At 42.6% G+C, this 23,168-nt stretch overlaps 2 protein-coding genes across 3 annotated transcripts; one reads left to right on the top strand and one right to left on the bottom strand.

The window, feature by feature from the left end:
• Positions 1 to 212: 212 nt before the first annotated feature.
• On the bottom strand, positions 213 to 11,196 carry GPR161 (G protein-coupled receptor 161). The gene is made up of 8 exons (XM_036391282.1): positions 11,114 to 11,196; positions 10,408 to 10,498; positions 9,942 to 10,228; positions 8,475 to 9,069; positions 7,226 to 7,950; positions 5,615 to 5,719; positions 4,246 to 4,365; positions 213 to 2,906 (listed from the first exon to the last, which is right to left on the bottom strand). The coding sequence occupies exons 4-8, from the start codon at positions 8,912 to 8,914 to the stop codon at positions 2,659 to 2,661; spliced, it is 1,638 nt and encodes a 545-aa protein (XP_036247175.1). The 5' UTR covers positions 8,915 to 9,069; positions 9,942 to 10,228; positions 10,408 to 10,498; positions 11,114 to 11,196; the 3' UTR covers positions 213 to 2,658.
• Positions 11,197 to 13,256: 2,060 nt separating this feature from the next.
• Positions 13,257 to 23,085, top strand: TIPRL (TOR signaling pathway regulator). Of its 2 annotated transcripts, none has more exons than XM_054518506.1 (7): positions 13,257 to 13,477; positions 15,825 to 16,004; positions 16,853 to 16,952; positions 18,057 to 18,188; positions 18,604 to 18,699; positions 19,296 to 19,358; positions 20,034 to 23,085. In XM_054518506.1, exons 1-7 carry the CDS (start codon positions 13,377 to 13,379, stop codon positions 20,103 to 20,105), a joined length of 744 nt encoding a protein of 247 aa, XP_054374481.1. In that variant the 5' UTR covers positions 13,257 to 13,376; the 3' UTR covers positions 20,106 to 23,085. The 2 variants fall into 2 exon arrangements, with proteins under 2 accessions (XP_054374481.1, XP_036252869.1); XM_036396976.2 differs by having other exon boundaries at positions 13,260 to 13,477; positions 20,048 to 23,085.
• Positions 23,086 to 23,168: the final 83 nt, after the last annotated feature.

The following is a 23,168-nucleotide window of genomic DNA, read 5'->3' as shown; positions in this document are numbered from 1 at the left end:
GCCCCGGTGGCGCACCCGGCGCGGTCGCGCTCCCAAAGCCTGCGCGGTGCGGAGGGAGCCGTGCTCCACCCGGGACACCTACCTGTCCTGGAAACGGCTCTAGCTGCCGCGCCTGACAGCATCATCCCGCCAGCTGGACACACGTTAAAAAGTAAAATACTTAAAGGTGAATGTAAGTTGAAATAATAGTACAAACACCACAGACCATCAGGAACTGGAAAGCAGTTGGGTTTTTTTCTCTTCTGTATTTAAGATGGGAATACAGTTTTACAAAACGTGTGCATTTCTCAATTACTGCTTTTGTTAATGACAACTCAAGTGAGAGAACGACTCTGGTAATAACAGAGTTATGGAAGGGTTATAATGTCGGTACAAAAACATGAACAATATTTACACTAAATATCAGATTACTGACATTAACACAAGCAGCCAAATTCAGCCATGGTGTAAACTCTTGCAACCCCCCTGACCTTCTTGAAGGCTGCATTTGTCTCAGTACCTGTGTGAAAAATGTACTTTTTACACAATACTATCAATTTTGTGCTTCCACACGTGCCTTGGAATTTTTTCTCCTAAACACAGCATTTTGGGCCAGCACCTACTCCTCCACAATGCATTCATACTAGTGTGTGTCCTTCTGACATTCAGCAACGGCCCTGCTCAACTTGTTTCAAGCAGCAATACAGAATAAAAGGGATGCACAAAAAAACCTTCCAGGCAAGTGCACAGCTTAACGAGTGTTGAATAAATGGTAATGACAGCAATAATGACCACGATGCAGAGCGTTTCCTGGCAAATACTGGGATTTTTGGTTTTTTTCCTTATGAGTGCCCACAGATGCAATCTCTCTAACACATTAGATGTACAAAATGCAGGAGTTAGAACCTCCCTATTATTAATTTATTTATTCCTGCATTATGCTAAGAGACAGCTTTCTGGAGCTTAAGTGTTCTTGCTCTAACAGCCTGTTCTTAAACCAGCAAACCATGTACTGAATTTTAAGCATGCAGTTATATTTTACATGGGAACGCGATGGGATTCAGGCTAGTTCAGAAAGTTAAGTTGCTTTGTCCTGAGATGCATATAAGCTTGTGCTGAAATACATCTCTGAATCAGGAACAAAGACAAATAGGACATCTAAATATAGTACTGGACCGAGGCTCTGCCTCATAACACTTTGCTTCTGTGCCTCTGAGTAAGTCATACAAAGACAAAACTCAATGAGTGTACACCCCATTTTTGCCCAGATGGAAACATCCTGATCATGATTTCCAAACAATCTGCAGCAAAACCTCATACAAAGCACTTCTGGGGAAAGGTAGAGGCACAGGCGAGCAGACACAGAGTAAACAAATGCAAACCCTTGGTCCTTAAGTCCATTTGCTACCGACACCCACCCTCAAGGAATTATCCTGCTCACTTACATCTCCTCTCTGGCATACACAGTAAGGCAGGGTTTTAACCCCACAAAGTAAGGAAGGGGGTAGCCCACAAAGGCACAGAAAGGTTCCTCAAGCTGGATATACTCGAATGATCCACCTCATCCCTCTTTTTCTTATAAAACTTGCCACCTTTGCATCTTGTTTCACTGCCAGCAGCTTGGCTGTGCCAAGTTCCCCTTCTTTGGCAAGCAGGGCAGATCAACCCTCTCACAAAGGCCTAACAAGGTAATGTCTGTACAGTGTTTAAGAACATGCAAAGTGCAATATAAGTGCCAAATGTTCTTATTTTTGAGATTAATGAATTAATACTCCAAGAAATAAAAGCATTGAGGTAACTACAGCTTAAATACTACATTCCCTCATGATTAGAAAAACCAAACAAACAGCTAACTGTCTCCTCTCTAGAAAATGAATCCTGAATATGAAGTGATAATATCTCATTTATATTCTGTCAGGTTTAGCACAGCCACAGTGTGCCCTTTTAATAACAGCAAAACATGAGCTGAAGTTCTCAAAGAAACCAAGAATTCTGCAATAATGATTTCCTCAAATCCCACCTCTGTGCTGTTCCCAGCACATGTTTACTCCCATTCATTACATCCAGAGGAGCTGGTGTTCCATGCCGCTGAAGCAAAACAGTCCAATGTCAGATATGGCATTCTGATGGCTGAACAGACAGAAATATCCCCCAGCAAAGGTAAGTAGGACCATAATCTGCATGAGCTCTGGGAAAAGTTCAGGTTTTGTCTTTAGTGAAGTCCATGTTGCTCAGCTGGGAGTAAGGCTTTATGTCTTATCCAATGCACAAGCTCCTTCAGAGCACTACAACTATCAAGTATCAGCTGATTATCCTGGTGGTCAGAAGAGAATGGATGTAACAATGAATTAAACACTGCACATACCTTTTCTGTTTTGTTCCAGTATCAGCTTTGGCCAATGGACCCAAGATTCAACTGACTAATGATGTGGTCAATGAAACCAAGCCCTGCTTTCCTTATGTGCTGTGTGATAATGACGTGCAGAAGAGTCAGTAGCACCCCAACCAGTAAAAAAACACTGCTGTAAAATGCTAATGCAAGTAACAGAACTCAGCCATTTCCATGTGAAAAAACACTGGAAACATTCTGACAAGGTGTCCTGGTTCTGGTGAAACACTACCAGCTGCAGTAGGACCTACTTAGTGGTTTCATTCTGTTTTCCCACTCCAGTGCTCATGTCAAACGTTCCCTTCATCGATGCTCTGCAGCTTCAGTCTTTGGCTGGCATGGGGCCTGGCACCACGCCGGATGTTCCCACTGCTTCCTGCCAGAGTCCATGAGGGGAACAGGGCTCCTGGTAAAGCATCTTCCCCAAACAGGCTGAGTTTCACATCAGCTTCTATAGCTCGGGCCAGACTGGCTGCATAACTGTCCAGAGATTTATGCACTTCAGCTTTTACATGAAGAACAGAATTCTTTGCAGCCTCTGAAAAAAAAAAAAGGTAACAGTTGGTAAGCATGGCTGTGCAAATGCTTGAAAACTAATATAGGTCCTGTTGTAAAGGCATGATCATGCCCTCTGGAAAATAACTACAGAGTTATTTTCCAACAATTATTCATTTTCCAACAGTTATTTACCAATAATACTCAAGCTTCCTACACCATTCTATGAACACAAAGCTTCCAGAGCTTCAGACCTGGGATAATCTGCAGCTATTTTTGTAGCATCTGTACAGCTCTCTACCCAACAACATGTTGACCAATACAAGAGTTCATCCTAAATGTAACTCTTCAGTGAGGCTGCTGAAATAATTTAAAGCTTCAGGGATGCTGAAAAGCCTGAGACTCACCAGGGAGAACTGCTAAACCTGTGGGGAATTGTGCACTAAGACTTTCCTCTTTCACTCTCACAAGAAATTAGATGTCTGCTCCTAGGTAATCACTCAGAAAGATAGTGGGAAATGTATACTAATGTGTTTGTACAAGGAAATATTAATCTCATGCTGGGAAGAGGGCAAAAGGGAATTTTGCCAAGATGTTTAAAAATTCCATAGAAAGAATTTTCTCATTATTTCAGGTTTTATTATTACTTGATTCTTAAAGGCATTCTGCTCATTTTCATCCTGTCCACAATCACATATTGTTTAGAAAACTCAGTTGTTATTATCAAGTCTTCTACTGAAATTTTTGTAACTATTAGAATAAAATCATGTTCTGACATTTTACAGATGATCATTGCAATGTTCTGCAAGCCCAGAATCAACAAGCTGACTGAAAAAATTGCATGTGGTTCATCTGTTTTCACCCATACATGCTGAAGAACACACCCAGTAAAGCAAAGTAGAATTTAAGTAAGAAAAAGTAAATTAAACAGAATAAAATTATATTCAAATCATTGAAGTCTGTAAATGGAAGAATTTCAAGTCTGTAAGTGACAAAGTTGACAAGAGAGAGCAAATGAGAAACACAGAGATAATGCAACCAAAATATGAGGGCAGGAAAATATATTTCCCAAGAAACACAAAACAAGCAAAACTTGTAACAGTCACTAAGATGAGTGGAATTGCAGAGAGGATACTGCTGTGCAATTTAATTTTTATATATGCAGGGAATCCCAGCTTCTAACTCTTGTCCTTGACTGCTGCTACTTGAGATCTGGAAGAAAGGCCTGATTTTGCTTTCTGTTGTACCTGCATGAATGATCTGGTCTGTCAGGGCACACAGTGGTCAGATACTTTTCAAGACAATTCTCAAGGTCCTGTGAGATTTCCTAAACATTCAGTATAGTTGACTCGGAGCATTTTCATGCTTACCCCTCCACTCACCTTTGATTTGTTCCACTTCATCTTCAAATGTCACTGAACTCCTCCTTCGAGGAGGACAGATGCAGTGTGGGGCATGAGGGCCATCTGAGCTATAATCTTCAAGAAGCATTGTATCTGTTCCTGAAAAGAGCAAGAAACCCCAAGTAAAACAGTAACAGGGAGATACAATATGGTAACAAAACATTTTCAGCTTATTTTCAGCAGTTCCTTCAAAAGATGTCTAAATCCAGCTTTTGTGAGTAAATTTCAGCTCACATTAAACACTGCACAGGAAAAGAATGAGGTCAGTTTTCATTGAAAGGATTGGGAAATATTTTGATTAGAGACTGGGCATTGCAGGCCCCAGGATCATGTATTACGTGCAGCAAGCAACACGCAAGAGGGACTAAGGCTTCCTTCTGCTCTTTAGTAACTCACAGTAAAAGCATACAAAGTGAAACAGTATTTCACAGTAGATCACTGTGTATCTATTCCCAGGCTATGAACTGGGCTCCCTCCTTAACCAGCAATGGCACTTCTAACAGCATTTTGGCATTACTTTAGTTTTGTTCATTTGTTTAAACTGCTGTCACAAGATGGTAACACCACATTCTCTTAACTGAGGCAGGTTTACCAGGAGGCTGCTCTCTTTTATCACATATAACTGCAGAATATCTACAACAGACAGAAAACAACTACCAAAAATAAATCCCAGCTCCACAGACTTCCTTTACAAAAGTAGGAAACAAACTCCTTACACCAAGCAACCCTTAAAAGATCACCCTCTGGTGTCTCTAGAGCAGAAATACTCTCTAAAATAACTACTGCAGTTAAGGACTGGTAGCTGCATTAACTGCCAGAAAAATCTAGCAAGAGATCTGGATAGAAAATTACCATCAGAATTCTTTTTTTACCTTTTCCAAGCAATCTTCAACTGAGAGATCTTAAGTAGTAATGAAATCATAAGCTGAAATCATCCTAAATGTTTATGTTTACACTGCAGGATGAACAAGACAAGGTATCTTACAAAATAGGAAACAGAGAAGCACATTGTTCACAGCACTTTGTTGCTCTGTTCCTTGTGGATACAGAGAAAGTCTCCAAAGAACAACAGAAACTGAAGGAGAAGGGCACAAAAGCAGTGAGTCTTGTTCCCAGGACACATTACCAAGAGAGTGTCACCATTCCATAAGCACTATTTTGCAAGTAAATCTATTGAGGGCAAGGGAGGAAAAAAGCAACTGCAGCAGTTTTGTTGGAACAGCTAGAACAGATGCTTCATGTCATTTGTCCACCAGGAGACATCTGTGGCTGTAAATATTGACTGTCCACAAGACTACTGCCAAGTGCAAACTTCTGCCCAAGTAGGGATCAAGAAACTTGCAGATACCTGAATCCTGTGAGCAGCTGAAACCTGTATCTCCTGTGCTGCTGCTGTTTCCCAATGGCCTCCCACCTGCCATGAGGGCAGTAAGGTGAGGTGATAGTCCCAAATCTGCAAGAAAGTTTTGTTTTTGTTACACAGTGAATGGTTAAGAAGCTTGCAGAGGTAAAAACCTCTTCTAGTAATACCCACTCTACTGCCTTATTTATTATTCTGCATATAAAACTTACCTTGGTGAAGCAGAGAGCACAGCTTCTGGACTTCCCATCTTAGAAATCCAGTCAGCACCTTTCAGGTTTGGAAAAGCAAGTCTCCTTTCTCTCTACACCATCTCCTTCCCACTCTTGCTGCATCTGTGTGTTTTATCAGCCAGACAGGCTGAGCACCAAACATATGCTCTCACATGGATGGGGAGATTGGCCAGGCATCTTCTAGACAGACAATGACCTGGTAGCCACAGGCAGCTGTGACAGGCCATTAGTGTGGGAAGAAGCTCAGGAGCAAGGTTGGGGCACAGAGATGCCCAAATTCTTTCAAATCTCCAAAACAAGAAGGGAGGAGATTGTGAGACTTTTACAAAGGTGCTGCTTTGGGTCCCACCTTGAGATTTTGTTGTGAGTTTGTTGGGAGTCTTTTTCTCCTCCCTATCAGCCTCCAGCTAAGACATCTGATAGGAAGATGACAGCTTCAAGTTTATCGCTTGGAAAAAGAAAGAAATTTCCTGTCTTTTCCCTCCCCACCTCATTTTCCAATGTATTAATCCATAGCATTTCCTGGATACAGACTGGCCACAGATCCTGGAGATTGTTATGTGGCTAAAGCTCCATAACTCTTTCATTTGCATGACAGTCTCTCCCAATGTTCCCAGGTTGCAGAAAAGATAACAGATGCCTTGCTGCTCTCATCTTCTTTCTGCATTTTAGATCATCCTTCCCAATTTAAGTTCATGCCTTTGCATGAAATATCCCTTGAAGATGTTCTATTTTTGGAAGCTTCTGAACATGATCAGGGAAATTATTAAAAATCTGAATGTCACTGCGTTGCTACTTTAAAAAAAACAAAAACAAACCAAGCCACCAAACTGAGCAACTGGAGGTCTCAGTCTGCAACTTGGGGACACACCAAATAGTTTTATGGTTTAACACAGTTTTACTTTGTTTATGATCTTTTCTTCCCAACAATTAAGCCTAAAATTTGAACTTGCAGAAAGTTATGGCAGTGGAACCTTAACAGATTTTAAAGAGTTGTAGCATAAGGCCATTGATCAAAGAAAAAGTGCAGTAAAAAGTACTTTTGGTAGAGCTCAAATCTGGGCAACACAAAATGGAAGGCACACAAAAGGAAATGCTTGAGAAAGAAGAAAATAAATTATTTTTATTGACCTCATCACTATGTCTTCTCTACCTTAGAAAGTTTTACTATAGTAGGAGAACGATGTTAACTATAAAAAAAGAGAAAAATTCTCCTCTGAAATGTAACCTGACTGATAAAGGACTGCTAAAAATTCCAGAAACATCCAACTCTCTTTAGAGAGCCCTGAAACATTCCAAACACAGGCAGACAGGAAGCCTTGCTCTTGGTGATATTAAGAAAGTGTCTTTTGCAGCCACATCTTACCTGTGATCCTGTTGGAAATGCTGAAGAGCCTCGATGTCCTGTGCTGCTGAACAAAGGACTTGCGGTAATACCGATCCCCAAAGCACATTCCCAGGAGTTCCTTGCGCACTGTTTTGTTCCACAGCCCATAAATTAAGGGATGGCAAATGGCACTGGAAAAGGACAGCCATGTAGCCAATGTCTCCAAAGCAGGGGAAATACTGTTTTTACCCCAAAGTGCCTCTGACGTTATTACTACCATATAAGGTCCCCATGTAATGACGAAAGCCCCAATGACAACCAAGATGGTTATGAAAGCTTTGCACTGGTTGGCTGAGTAAACAACGCCTTGGAAAGCATTCCTTCGGCTGCCAGAGGATGACGTGGAGGTGCTGGAGTTCTTCCTCCCATTCCTCTGCAATTCCTCCTCCACAATGACAACACTCCCACAGTGAATTTTGCGGGCCTTAATCCTTGCCACACGGAATATGAATCCGTAGCAGATCATCATGACCACGAATGGCAGCAGTGCGCACCAGATCTGCCAAAAGGCCGTGTAGGCAACCTCCTTGTGCCAGGCTGCCACACACATCCACTTGAATTGGTCAAACTCCAAGGAGGACCAGCCAAAAAGGGGAGGGAGGCAGCCGATAAGGGAGTGCAGCCACACGTACACAAGAGCTACCACTGCTCTGTTGCCCGTTATCTTCATCGGATAAACCATTGGGTACAGCACAGCGTAGTACCTGCGGGGCAAGAAAATAAGTAGTCCATGGGAGCATAAGAGACATACAATAAAGAAAAGAACATGCTTTAATGATGCTGATATCTAGTTATTTTTACTTCAAACAGGCTCAGAAGCCCTCTTTCTAGAAACAGTTACATGTAAAAGTAGGTATCACCGCAGTCAAGACTGTCAAACGTGGCTGAAGGCACATATGCAACCATTAAATCTGCTCTTATGTGTGAGTGTGTGCTTAGGGTATAATCTGGAATTTTAAGTCACTATTTCATGTTTATCAAATAGTATGCTATTATACCATCAAGAGCTTTAAAAAACTCTGGATGAATGTCTGCATTTTCCATTATTGATGATATCACTTTCTCTTGCTCCACATCAAAATTTCATGAGGGGCTGAAGTAAAAATGATACTCCATCAGTACACTGTGTAACCCTCTGCAAGTGCTTCTCAACTCTATGAACAAGCAGTGGTTACTCTATGAGAGGAGCAGACAATTTGTTACAATTCATTACCAAAGAGCAGCTTACCGGTCTATAGCTATGAGTCCCAGAGTGAGCATGCTGGCTGAGCTGATCAGCATGTAGAGCAGGGCTGAGAAATTGCACCAAACAACCCCAAAGATCCATTCTCGCCTGATGGAGCTGGTCACAACAAAAGGCAGCACCAGCACGGAGAGTAGGAAGTTGGAGAGGGTCAGGCTGAACACAAACTTGTTGCTCAAGGTGAGAAGGTACGACTTGCGATACAGAGTGACAACAATCACCAGGTTGCCCAAACAGATGAAGATGGCAATGACAATTATAGCAACGGACTCAGTGACTCTGACTGCCCCATCTTCCTCTATGGTCAGGTTCCTCAGGCCCTTCCCATTGCTGAGGGAGGAATTGCTGCTCATGGTCAGAGTGTGCAGATCTGGAGCAGCCAAGACATGCTGAGCAGCTAGAAGCAGAACAGTGCTCAGAAACATCCAGGTAATAGTTCTTCAAACTCTTTCCGAAGACTGGAGGCCCTTTTGCCTTTGTTAAAATTTAACTGTAGCATGCAGGGAACTACATATTTTAGATGGGCAAGTGAAGGGGCAGTAAATTGCCTGTGGGCACACCAAAGAGGATAACACCAAGCCTAGAACAGGGAAGACAAGAAGAGGTGAATGGGAAGGGAAATAAGAAAGAAAATAGGCACTTTTTACTTTAAAATTTTCTACAGATCTTACTTGTTTCTAAGTCCTACTTACCAGCCCCTTCATCTAGGCTGTGAAGAAACAAGAATATCACTTGTTTCTTCAAGAAACAAGACAAATATCAAATATCTTTGCTTATCTTACTTTAAAGAAAGTCACTTTTTAAAAAATTTCTGCCTATCCTGATAGTTACCTTGTATTCTGCCTATACAGCATTTGCTGGTGGTCTATGGATGCCAGGCTAGTCATACTCTGCTATTGTATTGCACTAAATAGTTTATTTAGTTGTTGTTTTGCACTGGGTTTGGTATTTACAAACATACTGAATAGTATATTTGTATCCTCATGGGATTCCCCTCTCATATCACATGGTCTTCCCCTCTCCCCTAAGCCCCAGTGGTGGTGGTTTCTCCCTGATCTACCCTTCCCCTCGCCCCTCTCCTCATTTGTATCCCATTGGCTGTAGCCCCTCTCCTTCACCCCCCTTCCCCTGCGCTTAAAATCTCCCGGGAGGAAACTTCCAACCTCTCTTTGCCTCCCTTGCACTTCCTTGGAGTGGTTCCACAATAAAGTGGGACAATGGATCATGATGGATTGTTCTGAGAGGAAAGAGCGCCTCTAGTCTTTTACTTTTGTCCTTGTAAGACTGTGAGGAGCCAGGGTCCAGAGCTAGCTGGATCGGACCTGAACGGCCCCAGAGATCAGTCTTACATCCTGCTGACTCTTCCTTAACAGTTGCTAAGTAACATTCAAAAACTCAGGGACCACCACTGCATGTACTGTCCCAACATAATTTCTGCATGTTCATAATCACCTTAGCTACACTGCTGATTGCATTTTACTGCCAACGCCAAAGGACTGGAGGAATTGACTTTCTGTACATGAGGTTTGAAAGACACTTCCTTGCATTAAGATGCGGTCCATGCTACAGAAATGCTTGAGAACCTTTAATCCTTGACTTCTCAGTGTTAGCATCCATCCATTGATTCGCAGCCTCATTTTGTGAAACCTTGTTATTTCTTCCAATTCCTTAGCAATTCCTCTTTTCTGTGCTGCCTTCACATGGCAATCACTTCTTACTTCATTCAGTCCTTCACGCATCTGTAGGATAATGAATGAACAAACAAACAAAAAAAATGCAAATATGCAGACCAAAAAAAAAGTAGAAGAGTCCATCAATGAATGGAAAGTTGATTTTAGCATTTCTGGGAAGGGACGCAGGAAAGTTATCTTAGCTAATTCTGCAACTGTGGCAGACATGGGTCCCAGACAGTACTCACAGAAATGCTTCCATCTGCGTGGCTGTTGTGGCATTAGGCAGCACTGTCAGTCTGGAAAGAACGTCTTTTTCCCATTTTTATCTGTACTTTCCTAAGAACATAATTAAAGACATTACTGGGCCATGCTTTGAAAAAAACATAACTTGGCTCTTCCCTAGCCTGTGACTGAGGACGTGTGCACAAACACTTCCCCTCGAGTTTCTTTCTCAGCATGCCTGCACCACCTCTGTGTGCCTTTCTAACACTTTTTGGCCGGAGCGGGTTTTGGAAAGGCGGCTTCCCCCGCGGCCGCACCCTGCGATACCGATGCCCGGAGCACCTGGCGCTCCCCGTCCCCTCACTGCCCTGCTGCACCCTGCGGGGGAAAAGTGACCTCGGGCAGAGGTGGCCCTCCCGGGCCAGGGCTGTCCAGGTGGGGACAGAATCGCATCGCATCGCATCGCATCGCATCCCATCCCATCCCATCCCATCCCATCCCGGCCGCGGGCAGCGCGGGCAGGCTTCCCGCACACCCACGAAACGAGTGGGACCGAGTCGCAAATACGGTGGGGAACGGGGGTTTCGCCATTTTGCCCCCGCGCTCCCTCCGGCAGCGAACAAAGGGCTGGAAAAGGGTCCTCCGCCCCGGGCATCCATCGCCTCGCCCCCACCCGCCGGGAGCCAGCGCGTCCCGCCGTCTTTGTCCCCTTCCTGGCTCCGCACTTACCGCCCGCCGCCGCCAGAGCGGTACGTTCCTGGTTGGGGCGCCCGGGACCCCCGTCAGCCGCCGTGGTCCCAGCCTCCCCCGAGATGGGCACGGCCCCAGCCCCGTGCCTGCCCCTCCCGCCGTCCCGCCCCCCAGCCTCAGCCCGCCGCGCCTCCTCCCCGCCCGCCATGTTCTCCGCGGCCGTCCCGGGGCGGTCCGTGCACTTCCCGGGAACTCGGTTTAAAGGCAGAGGAGAAGTACTTTCCATGGATAAGGTAAAGTAATTTGCCCCGGCTCGTAGTGCCAGGCAGCCGTAGAGCCTAAATACGAGACTTCCTAGACCCCCCAAACACTATTAAAAGTAAGACAAATAAGATTTGGGAAAGAGTTTTTCCCCACACACACATCTGAAGCAAGACATTGGATATAGTGTCAGTATAAAGGGCACAGTGTAAAGGGTGAACAAAAATGAAATGCTGTGCTTGTGCCTCCCTAGTTCCTGCCTTTCTCTGGCAATGCCCTTGAGCACAGAGGGTGACTGCCTTGATGTGAGCTGTGCTATATTTTGATTGCTCTATGGAGATTTTAATGCTGTGGACATCAGTTTCCTCTGGCTGCTGCCTCAGTTTGCTCCAATGTTCCAACAGCAGGAGCTGGACTGAGTGTCTTGCTCCTGTGCCAGGGAAAGTCCATAGGGAGTTAGTCTGCCCTTTTGATGATGCAGAAAAGCATCATCAAGACAAGCACCTACCCATCAGTGCTAGAATACCAAGCTGATGTATCATTTTCAACCAGTTCTACTGATATTTTTCTACAGGACTTTTTAAAGCTTACTATGCCATTACACTTTGACGTTTTAAAAAGACCGTCTTTGGACAGCATTCAAAAATGTATCGAACCAGCACAAGAGATTCCACAATGAGCAAAAACTGATGCACAGAAGTTCCACCTGAATGTGAGGAAGAACTTATTTCCTGTGCGAGTGACTGTGCACTGGTTGCCGAGGGAGGTTGTGGAGTCTCCCTCACTGAAGATATTCCAGACGTGTCTAGGCACAATCCTATGCCAGGTGCGCTCTGGGATGACTCTGCTTGAACAGGGAAGTTGGACCAGATGATCCACTGTGCCCCATTCTAGCCTTGCCCAGATGTGATTCTGTGTGCACACACGCGTGTGTACTAACATAGCACAGGGCACCTGTGTGATGGAGCCAGGTAATGCTTGCTGTAACTGTGAGTGTGGCCATGGAGATGGTCCAGGGCTACCAGAGGCTTCAGAGCTCCCCAAAACTGCTCCTACCCAGCTGTCCCACTGCTCTTGGTAAAGTACCCATGGGGAAGTACCTGGAGGCACAAGCACTTGTGGGGCACACATTCTCCACTGGCTTCTGCAGCCCAGCTTTGCTGGAACAGGGTGAGCTTGCTGGCTCTTCATCCTGGGCAGAGGAGATTAGAGAGCCCACTCTCCCCACAGTGGCTCCAGCAGCACAGAGAAGTGTGGACTCCCTTCCTCACCCATCTGCTCCCCCATATCACCTCACAGAATCATAGACTGGGTAGGTTGGAAAGGGCCACAATGGGTCATCTGGTCCAACCATCCTGCTCAAGCAGGGTCATCCCAGAGCACGTGGCACATGGTGGTGTCTAGACAGGTCTGGAATATTGCCAGTGGTGGAGGCATCACAACTTCTTTGGGCAACTTGTTCCAGTACTCGGTCACTGCACAGTAAAGAAAGTCTTCCTTATGTTCATGTGGAACGTCTGTGTATCAGTTTCTGCCCATTGCCTCTTGTCCCATTGCTTGGCACCACCAAGCCTGGATCCATACTCTTGGAATCCCCTCTTTAGATATTTGTATACATTGATAAGGGCCCCTCTCAGCCACCTCTTCTCGAGGCTGAACAGGCCCAGCTTCCTCAGCCCTTCCACCTAACGAAGATCAGTCAATCATTTTCGCTGCCCTCCGCTGGACCCGCTCCAGGAGCTCCATGTCTCTCCTGTCCTGGACAGAACACTCCAGATGTGGGCTCACTCGAGCTGAGCAGAAGAGCAGGATCCTCTACCTCGCCCTGCTGGCAACGCTCTTCCTGAGGCATCCCAGGATTCCGCCGCCGCCGGGGCTCCGCGCCGCGCGGCCCTGGAAGCGGAAACGCCACGGGGCGGCGGTTCCGGGGGCGCCGGCGCTGCTGTGAGTGCTGTGCGGGAGGAGGCGGGAGGAGAGGGGCTCCGTCACCTCCGCCCCTTCCGCCGCCTCCTGCCTTCTGTTCGGCAGAGAGGAGGCCGCCATGCACCCCGTTTTCCAGAGCAGCCGGCGCGACTTCACCTTCGGGCCGTGGAAGCTGAGCGCCGCCCGGACGCATATCATGAAGTCGGCGCAGGCCGAGAGGTGGGGCGGGCTCCGGGCCGGGAGCGCAGGGGGACACAGCACAGCACGGTGTCCCCGCTGCTCGGGGAGCCACCGCGGGGCTGCGGCCTCAGCCGTCACAGCGAGGGGCTGGGGGCGTCGGGTGGCCTTGCGAAGGAAACACGCAGCGTTCCCAGGGCGGGGGAGACACTGTTTGGTTCCCGGGATTGTTCCTTCCCCTCAAGCTTGATTCTCTGGCTGGAGAACTCGGGCTATTTGGGTTACAGGTAATTTCCAAAATTTTGTTTTAATGATTACAGAAGGCAGCCTACAAGAAAGATGAAGAAGGACTTTTTACAAGGGCATGTAGTGTGGGGAAAAGAGGGAATGGATTCGAACTGAAAGAGAGGAGATTTGGATTGGACCCTAGGAAGGAAATTCCTGACTGTGAGGGTGGTGAATCGCTGTAATGGGTTGCCCAGATAAATTGTGGATGCCCCATCCCTGGAGATATCCCAGGGCAGGTTGTATGGAGCTTTGGGCAACCTCGTCTGGTGGAGGTCCTTTCCCATGGCAGAGAGGTTGGAACTTGACCTTTAGGTTTCTTCCAACTCAAACCATTCTGATTATATGATTATAACGGTTTTGGATCTCTGTGAACTGAGATCCGCTAATTAGAAGCCTGATTTTTAAAATTTTTTTGAAAAAGAATATTTCTAACATCTCATACCATGTCTCAGTAGTAGCTATTTTAAGATAGTGGTTTTCATTAAAAATTTATAATTTGCTCTCTTCTTGTAGAACTTTCCAGTCCAGTGAAATCATTGGAGGAAATGTTCCTGTATCAGCATCAAGTACTTAAGTCAGATTTGCTAATGTGGAACTGGAGAGTTCAGCTGTGCCATACCTTAAAGACAGATGGATTTGGCAGATATTTCTTGGTTTCATTTTCTGGAATAAATTTCAGTATACATAGGATTCTCATTAGTCTTGTTAATGTACTTTCATTTATCTTGCTTTTACCTTTTTTTGAGGCTAATAAGGCATTCTCTGTGAGGAACTGGCTGCTTATGGCTGGGATGGGTGCTCTGTTTGCTGGGTAAAACATTGTCTGGATGACTGAGCTCAAAGACTGATGGTGAATGGAGTTACATCCTGCTGGTGGCCCATCAGCAGTGGTGTTCTCCAGGATTCAGTATTGGGGCCAGTCCTGTTCAGTATCTTTATTGATGGTCTGGACAAGGTGATTGAGTGCACCCTCAGTAAGTTCACAGATGACCCCAAGCCAGGTGGAAGTGTTGATTTACTGGAGGGTAGGAAGGCTCAGCAGAGGTATCTGGACAGGCTGGATCAATGAGCTGAGGCCAGTTGTAGGAGGTGCAACAAGGTCACAGTGACCCATATTGTCTTTTTTATTGCTTGGGGAACATTATTAGTACCTATAGGAATTTTATTTCTGGCAAATATATATTGCAAAAATCCCTCAGCAACCTGTGTGGAAAGGTGAAGGATTAAATGTGCCATAGCTAAGAACTCTTCTATTCAGGGGTTGGGTTTTTCAGGTCAAGGGTTCCTACACTTGATGAAATGGAAAAGTTCATAATGTTATTCTGCCTTCTTTGGGAAAAACATAGGATCTTATTTTCCAGGTCTGTGGAATTTACTATTTTTATTTTAGTTAGGTTGACACTGTTCTTTTGTATTAAGAGTTACAGAAATAACCACTTTTGTTCAGCCTTGTTACCAATGTGAACATTATGATTAGGACATTCTTCTACCTCCCCTCACTCAAATAGGTGTATTTCCCAAAGCTTTTTCCTCTCCAGATGTGAGATACTCCTTTTTGATCTTGGGAAGTCGGGTAGGTGAGGAGGAAGAGTTTAGGAAGTGTGCCGGTACATGTCTTCTACCAGCAGAGTACAGTAGTGTCTTCTGCACTTTTTACATTCTCTGCCAGGGTTGTCTTAAGCATCTTTTTTCTAGGCTTCTAAATTTGGAGGAATGGACCATTGTGCAGTGAATTCAAACTTGCTTATGATGAGTCCTAGTTCCTAAAAGTTTCTTTGAGCACCTACTGAAGTTGGTCCACTGACCATCCAGGGATTTGCTAGCACAGGTGGAAAATGGCTTCTACATGTTTCTCAGATACTCTTGATTCCTCATGTGTGAGAATTTTGTCTGAGCCTGATGGTGTGATGGAATGTTTTAGGAGTACTTTTTTGGTGGAAAAGTCACTTCAGATCAATGAGTCTGAATTTCAGGTGAAATGATTAACCTGGTGATGTGTCTTCTAAGTTATCATGGTCTAAAGAATCCTTGTTCCAAAACAAGGACTACTTTCACTGAGCTGTGATCAGCTGATTGATGCCTCTTTTATTTTTCTCTGCAGGTTGGCTCATGAATTACACATGCCTTCCCTGCCAGAGATGATGTTTGGAGACAATGTCCTAAGAATACAGCATGACCATGGTTTTGGAATTGAGTTCAATGCTACAGATGCTTTAAAATGTGTCAATAATTGTCAAGGTATGATCAAAGTCGCTTGTGCAGAGGAGTGGCAAGAGAGCAGGTACAGTATTTTATCACCAGTGGGCAGGTACTGGTGTGTTGTATATGAAACTGTCATACAGTAGTTAAAGGAACAAATTGAACTCTTGAGGACCACATTGCATTTGGTTCTACCCTAGATATGGCATGTGATCACAGAGGTCACTTTGCTTTTCTTTGCTGTCATCATCCTTTCTGTTAAATTGGATCAGCTGTATTTTTCAGCTGTGTCATGGCTTTCTTAAAGTAAATGTCAAGTTTAACATGACCTAATGCTGTTTCTGTTTATTTAAACTCATAGAGCCTTGAGCATTACAAGACTGTATTGTGTGGTGTTGGAAAGTGCTGTATGTGTTCAAAATCTTAGCCTTAGGAACAAAGCAGAACATGCTTTGTTCCTAAGACTAAGATGCATGAGAACTAATTATGATGCTTAGTATTTACCAAATTGGATTTAGTTGTAGAGCATCTGGAAATAAAGCACAGAAACAAAGCAAAGTTATCATGAAAACTAAGCTAAATTGCAGTGTTAATGATTGCTGTGAGTTGTCAAGAGATCACTTTCTGCCTACTTAAAGAGACATTGATCTTGAAATACAGATTTTTCAGCAATATTGCCTGAGAATCTTTATTTTGAGTCATAGAACTGAAATAGATCGAGAATTTTCATAATTGTTTTCAAAGTTATTATGGAAACAGATGTGAAACCATGATTAAGTCTTGACATTGTGATTGCAGCTCAGACAATGCTGCTGTTTTTCGTTTGAAACAGTGTCAGAATTCTAATGCACAGTCTTATGTGAGGTTGTAATTTTTTGAGAATTGCTATAAAGCAATTACTACAAAGCTGTTTTCTCTTTCACTGTTGAGGAGTGAGACTGAGCACAGTAAGGAAGTTGTCAAGCCATATGACTGGACTTACACTACAGATTACAAAGGAACTTTGCTGGGAGATACTGCAACATTAAAGGTAATAATTTTCTTCTTGTTAATTGCTGACTGCATCTTGCTTCAGTCAAACTTTTTTTGAAGCTGTCATTTACCTTTCAGTAGGCTTCTTCAAAATCTTTTGTGCTTCATAATTTTTGATTTCAAGGTGTAATTTGGGCTTCTCATGTTTCTCAGCTCATGATTTTATCCTAATCAAATCATGGCTTATTTTAATTACGAGGGTGGGTGGTGTCTTAAAGCATTTTAGGATTAAAGCAGCTGGGAGGCTTCAGCTCTTGCTGGGGACTGCTCCGTAGCCCCGAGCTGCTCACGTACAGCAGAACTATCAGCTGTGTCATTCTGTAGTGCCTTCATGCTCTGCTGCTTGCATGTTTGTCTGCTTTTTGACCTGGCTACTTTCAATGGCCTGATGTTTTTCTGCAACAGCAGCTCAGTAATTCCTCATATTTAAACTCACAGGCCCTCCCATGTCTTTATTTTTGTGAAAATAAGACTGAAGTTTGCAGCTTCTGTTTACTGCATACAGATTGCTTGCTACTAAGCAGATGTATTAATTCACTAGTATTGCTTTAGTTAGAGATCATTTGAGTTGTGCTGGAATTAAAAGTACAGCATAGAAATAAACAATGTTGGTCCATAGTATTAGGACACCAGAACTGTCTATGGAGACCATGAGATAGAAAACATACAGGTACTTGATTTCTGTGGAAAGGCTTTATTAGAATAATTTTCAAGGTGTGTTGTGGGATAGGGGTGTTAAATGCACAGAAATCTGTTTATAAACCTGAATTTCTCATATGTATGTTGAACACAAGATATCTTCAAATGTTTTGAAAGAAAGCGGAATTGTTTGCAGCTGAAACCCTACTGAGCCTGGTACCCAGGGAGAAGTTTAGTCAGAATTTTTCACTCTTAAATTTTGTTTTTGCTTGATATTACTTCCAAGAAGAAACTCTTGGAAACTCTGATTTTAATTTTTTCTCTTACAAATTTGGGGTGTTTTAAGCTTAGTGCCTGAGAAGTTTTTTCCTTTTTAAAACTGTGGAATGAAAAATATCAGAACAAACTTTATGTAGTTTGGCAAGAAATTAATATGCTAACTGCTCTTAATATTTTTGTCTAGGTTGTTCCTACAACAGAACACATAAATACAGAGAAATTGAAAGCCAGGGAACAAATTATGTTTTTTGAAGAAGTACTCCTGTTTGAAGATGAACTCCATGATCATGGAGTATCAAGTTTGAGTGTGAAAGTAGTGAGTATTGGGAGGTGTCTAAAAGATACCCGGGGACTCAGTTGGCTGATTAATGCAAAAGACAGCTGCTTTTTGCATGTTGTTCCTTCTGGGATTTAAACGTTAAAGCACAAAGGTCTTCATCCTTGCTCTTAGAAATATGATCTTACAGGAAATTATGTTGTCTTGAAACCTTTGTCATCTGTCATTTGTTCCAGGGGACAATCTTTTCCCTCCTGCTTCCTGCCTAATAGGCCTTTGAGACACTGTCTGCCTCACTGGCCAGTCATAGCTGTAGCAAATCAACTGCCCAAACTTTGAGTTAATTCTTGAAAACTTCTTATATTGTCTTACATTGTGAATATCTGATGTAGACAAGTACATGCTTAAAGTAAACCTTTGTAAGGTGCTGAATGGACCATCTTTATTTTTGCAGAGAGTTATGCCTTCCAGCTTTTTTGTGCTGCTGAGGTTCTTCTTGCGAGTGGATGGGGTACTCATCAGGATGAATGATACAAGGCTTCATCATGAGGTAAACCCTTACTTTCCATCATGAGTTACTTTACAGAGGTTCCCTTGCCATTTTATTTCCAGTGACCCAGTGATATTCCTCTAATTTAATACTGATGTTTGGGGCACAAAAACTTCGGAGTGTATTTTATTATTGTGGAGGTGCTGAGCTAGCAACCAAGTCCTGGATGCTATGTGTATGAGCAGATTAGGCTACCCGTCGTGTGATGTAATCATTTAAATACATTTGACAGACATAGATTAGAGAAAGAAGCACAAGAGGAAAAATAGGCAGCGGTAAAGAGTTCAATACTGTCTTGTCTTCAAATAGGTTATTGTAACTTGCAAATAACTGTCCACAGTACATTGAGTTCTGGTATCTCACAAATAATACAGGATGTGAGTAAAAATTAACAAGCATATTCAGTCATAGAATTTTTTTAAACATGCACGCAGGTGGTTTTTGGAAAAAACATTGTTGTCATCTATCTTCATGAATTTGAATGTCCATTTCTTCTATGTGACAATTTGTGGTCAACCAAATTCCAATGCTTCCTAAATTAAATGTATTTAAAATGATTGTTTTACTGATACCAGATGATTGCTTTTTTCCATTAGGCTGACAAGACCTACATGTTGCGAGAATACACATCCAGGGAAAGCAAAATATCAAGTCTAAAGGTATTGTATTTTTAAAACTTTGATTCTTTTCCTTCTGTCTGCCTTTTAGTTTTATGGTCAGCATAGAAAATACTGTGTCTCTTAAGTCCTTCTTTGTTCAGTTTGGAATTAATACAGAAGAAAGTTCTTTCTGCTTATCCAACTTTTGTTTTGGTGATTTTAGAGCAGATTTACATTTTGTAAATGCTCAGATCACATGACAGGGTGTAGGATTAGGTCACTTTTTCTACTATTGAGTTAACAAAATGTTTTTATTATTTTATTTTTTCACAGAACTGTTCAGCTTAAAAGTCAGGTAGTCCATGTCCCATGATGTTAAATTTCATGTGTTAAATTTGTGTGCTTCCAAGCCATATTAGGGATTAAGATCTGTTTGGTAATAGACTCTTTCAGTTTTTCTCAAATATTTGAGGTTAATAGGCCACCTTAAAACTCTAGTAATGGCTCAGAATAATTTGTGGCACATTTGGAATTGCAGCTGTTGATTTTTATTTGTGACAAATGCATGAACTTACATTTTCTTGTATCTTTCCTCCTCCCTTACTTTTCATTTGCCTCTAAAAAGTTTGCCTGGAGTGGTGTTTACATCCAGTAAATAATAGGTTGTCTGTAATAGTTTGGGGTTGGAATACTTTTTCTTATCCCCTCTTTTCTTTCACTCATTTCATGTAAAAGTTTTGCTTTTTTAGAATGTTCCACCTACCCTGTTCACGGAACCTAACGAGATCTCTCAGTATCTACCCATAAAGGAGACAATCTGTGAAAAACTAGAATTCCCAGAGAAGCTGGAGCCTAAACCAGAAACATCACTGGAAACCATATGTGCTAAGTCTAAATAAATGTGACTTCATAAGGACTTGAAGTATACTGGAGATTATGTGATCACAGTTGTTGACATGGGGGGTGTTTCACTACTAGTGGAATAAAGAATTTGGCTAATTTTTCTGTAGCCATGAGAGAAAACATTTCAAGCAGATTTTGCTAATGGTGTTTTTGGTTTGGATTTTTTTTTAGCCTGTATTTGGAGTTGATGATAGACTGGTGGTGAGTTACAGTTTTCAACAGCATTGGAGAAATGACTATTGGGGGTCTGGGTTCTGTTTAGTTCGCCAAGCAGGCAGGAGTATTGTCTGGACTCCCATCCACTTACAATTCTATGAAGATTTTGTTATTGCTGCTTCAGATACTATGAAGCTACCAGAGTTGTAAAACTGGCATGATTTTATTTTTATTGAGAAATAATCCACAGTAAAAAAAAAAAAAAAAAAAAAAAAAAAAAAAAAAAAAAAATTCCTCTGCATTTATTTTGATCTGTCCGTCCTAAACTACCCATTTTCCTTGGCTTCCCCTACTGGTAACCAGCAAAGTTATTTCTTGTAGTTTCTGATACAGAGTCTCACCTAAGAATATTCATTTCATCCGAGATAGGTTTAAGTGTAGAGAAAAAAGTATATTTGTTTGACACTATATAAAGGTAAAAATTATTTGTGAAGCATTAATTCCAGGAGAGCTGGAGGTTAACAGGAGCCACTGCTAAGTCTCTTCACAAATGCTGGTTTAATCTAGTGTCAGCTGGAGTTCTGTGGGCAGTTCTAGGACTCTCACTTGAGGTCCCTGTGCTGCTCCAGTAATGTACGCTGCTGGAAAGGCATCTCCCTGTGCTGGCCTTCTCTTGGATGTGCCCACATGGGACAGTTCTACTGCCCTGACAGCCAAGTTGCAAAACAGCCTTGAGGCTTAAGGTTGGGTAAGTGTTCCCTAAAGGATGCTGGTATTTGCAGTTTGAGAAATGAGATCCTGTATGGCCTTAGAAGGATGCTAACATATATTCCAGATATATAATTTTGGTTTATTTTAAAATTATTCTAAGTTCTAGTATTGATAGAAGTGTGATCACTTGTATAGTCATGGTTTCAACACTCTGTAGATGAAACTGAATACTTGTATTGCTTTTGGAAATTGTGCAATATATTACTGGTTTGGCCTAAGAATGAGGCAGTTAAGCAGGCTTGTCTGGGTTTGCTGCTGACACTCAGTGCAGGAAGAATGTAACTGCAGTGAAAAGCAGGCCTGGTGGTGCAAGGTGCTTGCAGATAAGAACAGGGACACATTCTGATGTCTTGGGGTTTTTGTTTAAAACTCTTCATATTCTACACCACATGGCTTACTAGAAGCAACCCACCACAAAACCTCGTATTTAATAATATATTTTGTGAGGTTTTCATGTAGGAAAGACCCTGAGGTTTTTATTGGGGGAGAAAAGTGTACTGCCATCTAATTGACTGTTACTTATTAAAAACAAATAACACATTGATTTCACTTTTATTTGAGGCAGCCTGGTCTAGTGAATTCTACTGCAGGTGGAAAGGCAGGAACTAACTGCAATTTTTCCTGTGTTACTGATTTACTCTAGCCACAGGGAAGAGCACATTTTTCTGTGCCTCCATTCCATGTATGTAAAAATGAGAGTTAATATATGCCTACCTCACAGAGAGACTGTGAGGATTAGTTTGTACAAAGTTATTGATTAGACTTTTTTTTTCTGAATACACCTTCAGCCTTATCTTTCGAATCCTTTGGAAAGGATTACTGCAAAAAAATTAACTATAAGTGAAGAGAACTGAAACAGTTTCTGAAAGAAGTTGTCCAGCTGTGATAATTACCAGGTAATTATCAGACATGATCTGGGTGAATGAATTTATGGCCACTTTGAAATAGAAGCAAGGTCATCTATGTTCCCCTTTACAGTCCTAAAATCTGTTGGCTTTTTTTCATCTTCCTGCCCTTTTTTCCTAAATATTTTAGTGTCAGGATGAAGAAAAGGACTGCAAATGGATGCAGCACCGAAGAGATTAAAATCCATTTATTAATAGAAGATTATTTGGGTCCACTCCAGTGTTAGAGGGAAGTGAGGAAAGAGTAAAAAAGAAAGGAATGACAAATGGAGGTGAAGAGTTATTTTTCTGGTAGAAGTAAATCATGGCACTTACTCTAAGCATATATTAGTATACATGCTTTAGAGCTTATAAAACCACACTTTTACAGCTGGTATGACTGGGAGCAGAGCTCATGTAGTGCTGGCATGAAGGAAACTGTATCTGCATTTGTTAATTCAACCTGTGATTTGAGCTTGGTCAGTGATGCTAACATTAAACTCCTTTGGTCTGAAATACAGTGTGGGGGGGAAAGCCACGGAGTGGGGAGGGAGCAGTGGAAAGGGCACTCTGCATGATTAGCTTATACTGTGTGTTTCCTCTTGTCCATCATACATCCTAATTTGTGACCTGTGATAAAGTTTTATGGAATTGACTTTGTATGTAATTGACTATAGATATGTGCTCTCCATCTATTCTAAAGGGTGCTGTGCATTTCAGTGGGACACGTGTTGGGGAAATCACAAGAGCACCTTTAGGAAGTTACAGTTACAGCAAGTTCAAAATTGGAGCACTTTGTGACTTTCTTACGCCACACAGATTACCAAGAAGCAGCGGTATAAACTGGTGTACAGCAAGTGCTCTGACACAAATTTTCCACAGAAAAGTACCACTTTGAATAAATAACTTTAGGGGGGGAGGGAGTTGGGGTGATTCTCCAGCTGTTTTGTGTCGAGTTTTATGTGGCAGTTTATATTGTTCCTTGTATGTTGCTAAATAAAACGTACCAAACATTCTGCAGTTCTATTTTTAACTGAGCAAAATAAACTGAAATAACTACTTGTGATGCTGAATTTTGGCTGCTAGTAGAACTTTGCATCCAGATAGCTTTGTCTGGCAGGAGACTGCAAGGCTCATTACAAAAATAAAGTGAGCG

This window comes from Molothrus ater, chromosome 2, assembly GCF_012460135.2.
Source record: "Molothrus ater isolate BHLD 08-10-18 breed brown headed cowbird chromosome 2, BPBGC_Mater_1.1, whole genome shotgun sequence".
NCBI lineage: Eukaryota > Metazoa > Chordata > Aves > Passeriformes > Icteridae > Molothrus > Molothrus ater.
This window is presented reverse-complemented; position numbering and strand designations above follow the sequence as displayed.

Bases quoted from the DNA above. Each gene is read 5' to 3' on its own strand.
- GPR161 (XM_036391282.1), bottom strand. From the start codon at position 8,914: ATGTTTCTGAGCACTGTTCTGCTTCTAGCTGCTCAGCATGTCTTGGCT. The intron at 7,951-8,474 runs GTAAGCTGCTCT...CTTGCCCCGCAG, and splicing joins GGACTCATAGCTATAGACCG to GTACTACGCTGTGCTGTACC. The intron at 5,720-7,225 runs GTAAGATGTGGC...ACTTTCTTGCAG, and splicing joins CATTTCCAACAGGATCACAG to ATTTGGGACTATCACCTCAC.
- TIPRL (XM_036396976.2), top strand. From the start codon at position 13,377: ATGCACCCCGTTTTCCAGAGCAGCCGGCGCGACTTCACCTTCGGGCCG. The intron at 16,005-16,852 runs GTACAGTATTTT...TTCACTGTTGAG, and splicing joins GAGGAGTGGCAAGAGAGCAG to GAGTGAGACTGAGCACAGTA. The intron at 19,359-20,047 runs GTATTGTATTTT...TTGCTTTTTTAG, and splicing joins GCAAAATATCAAGTCTAAAG to AATGTTCCACCTACCCTGTT.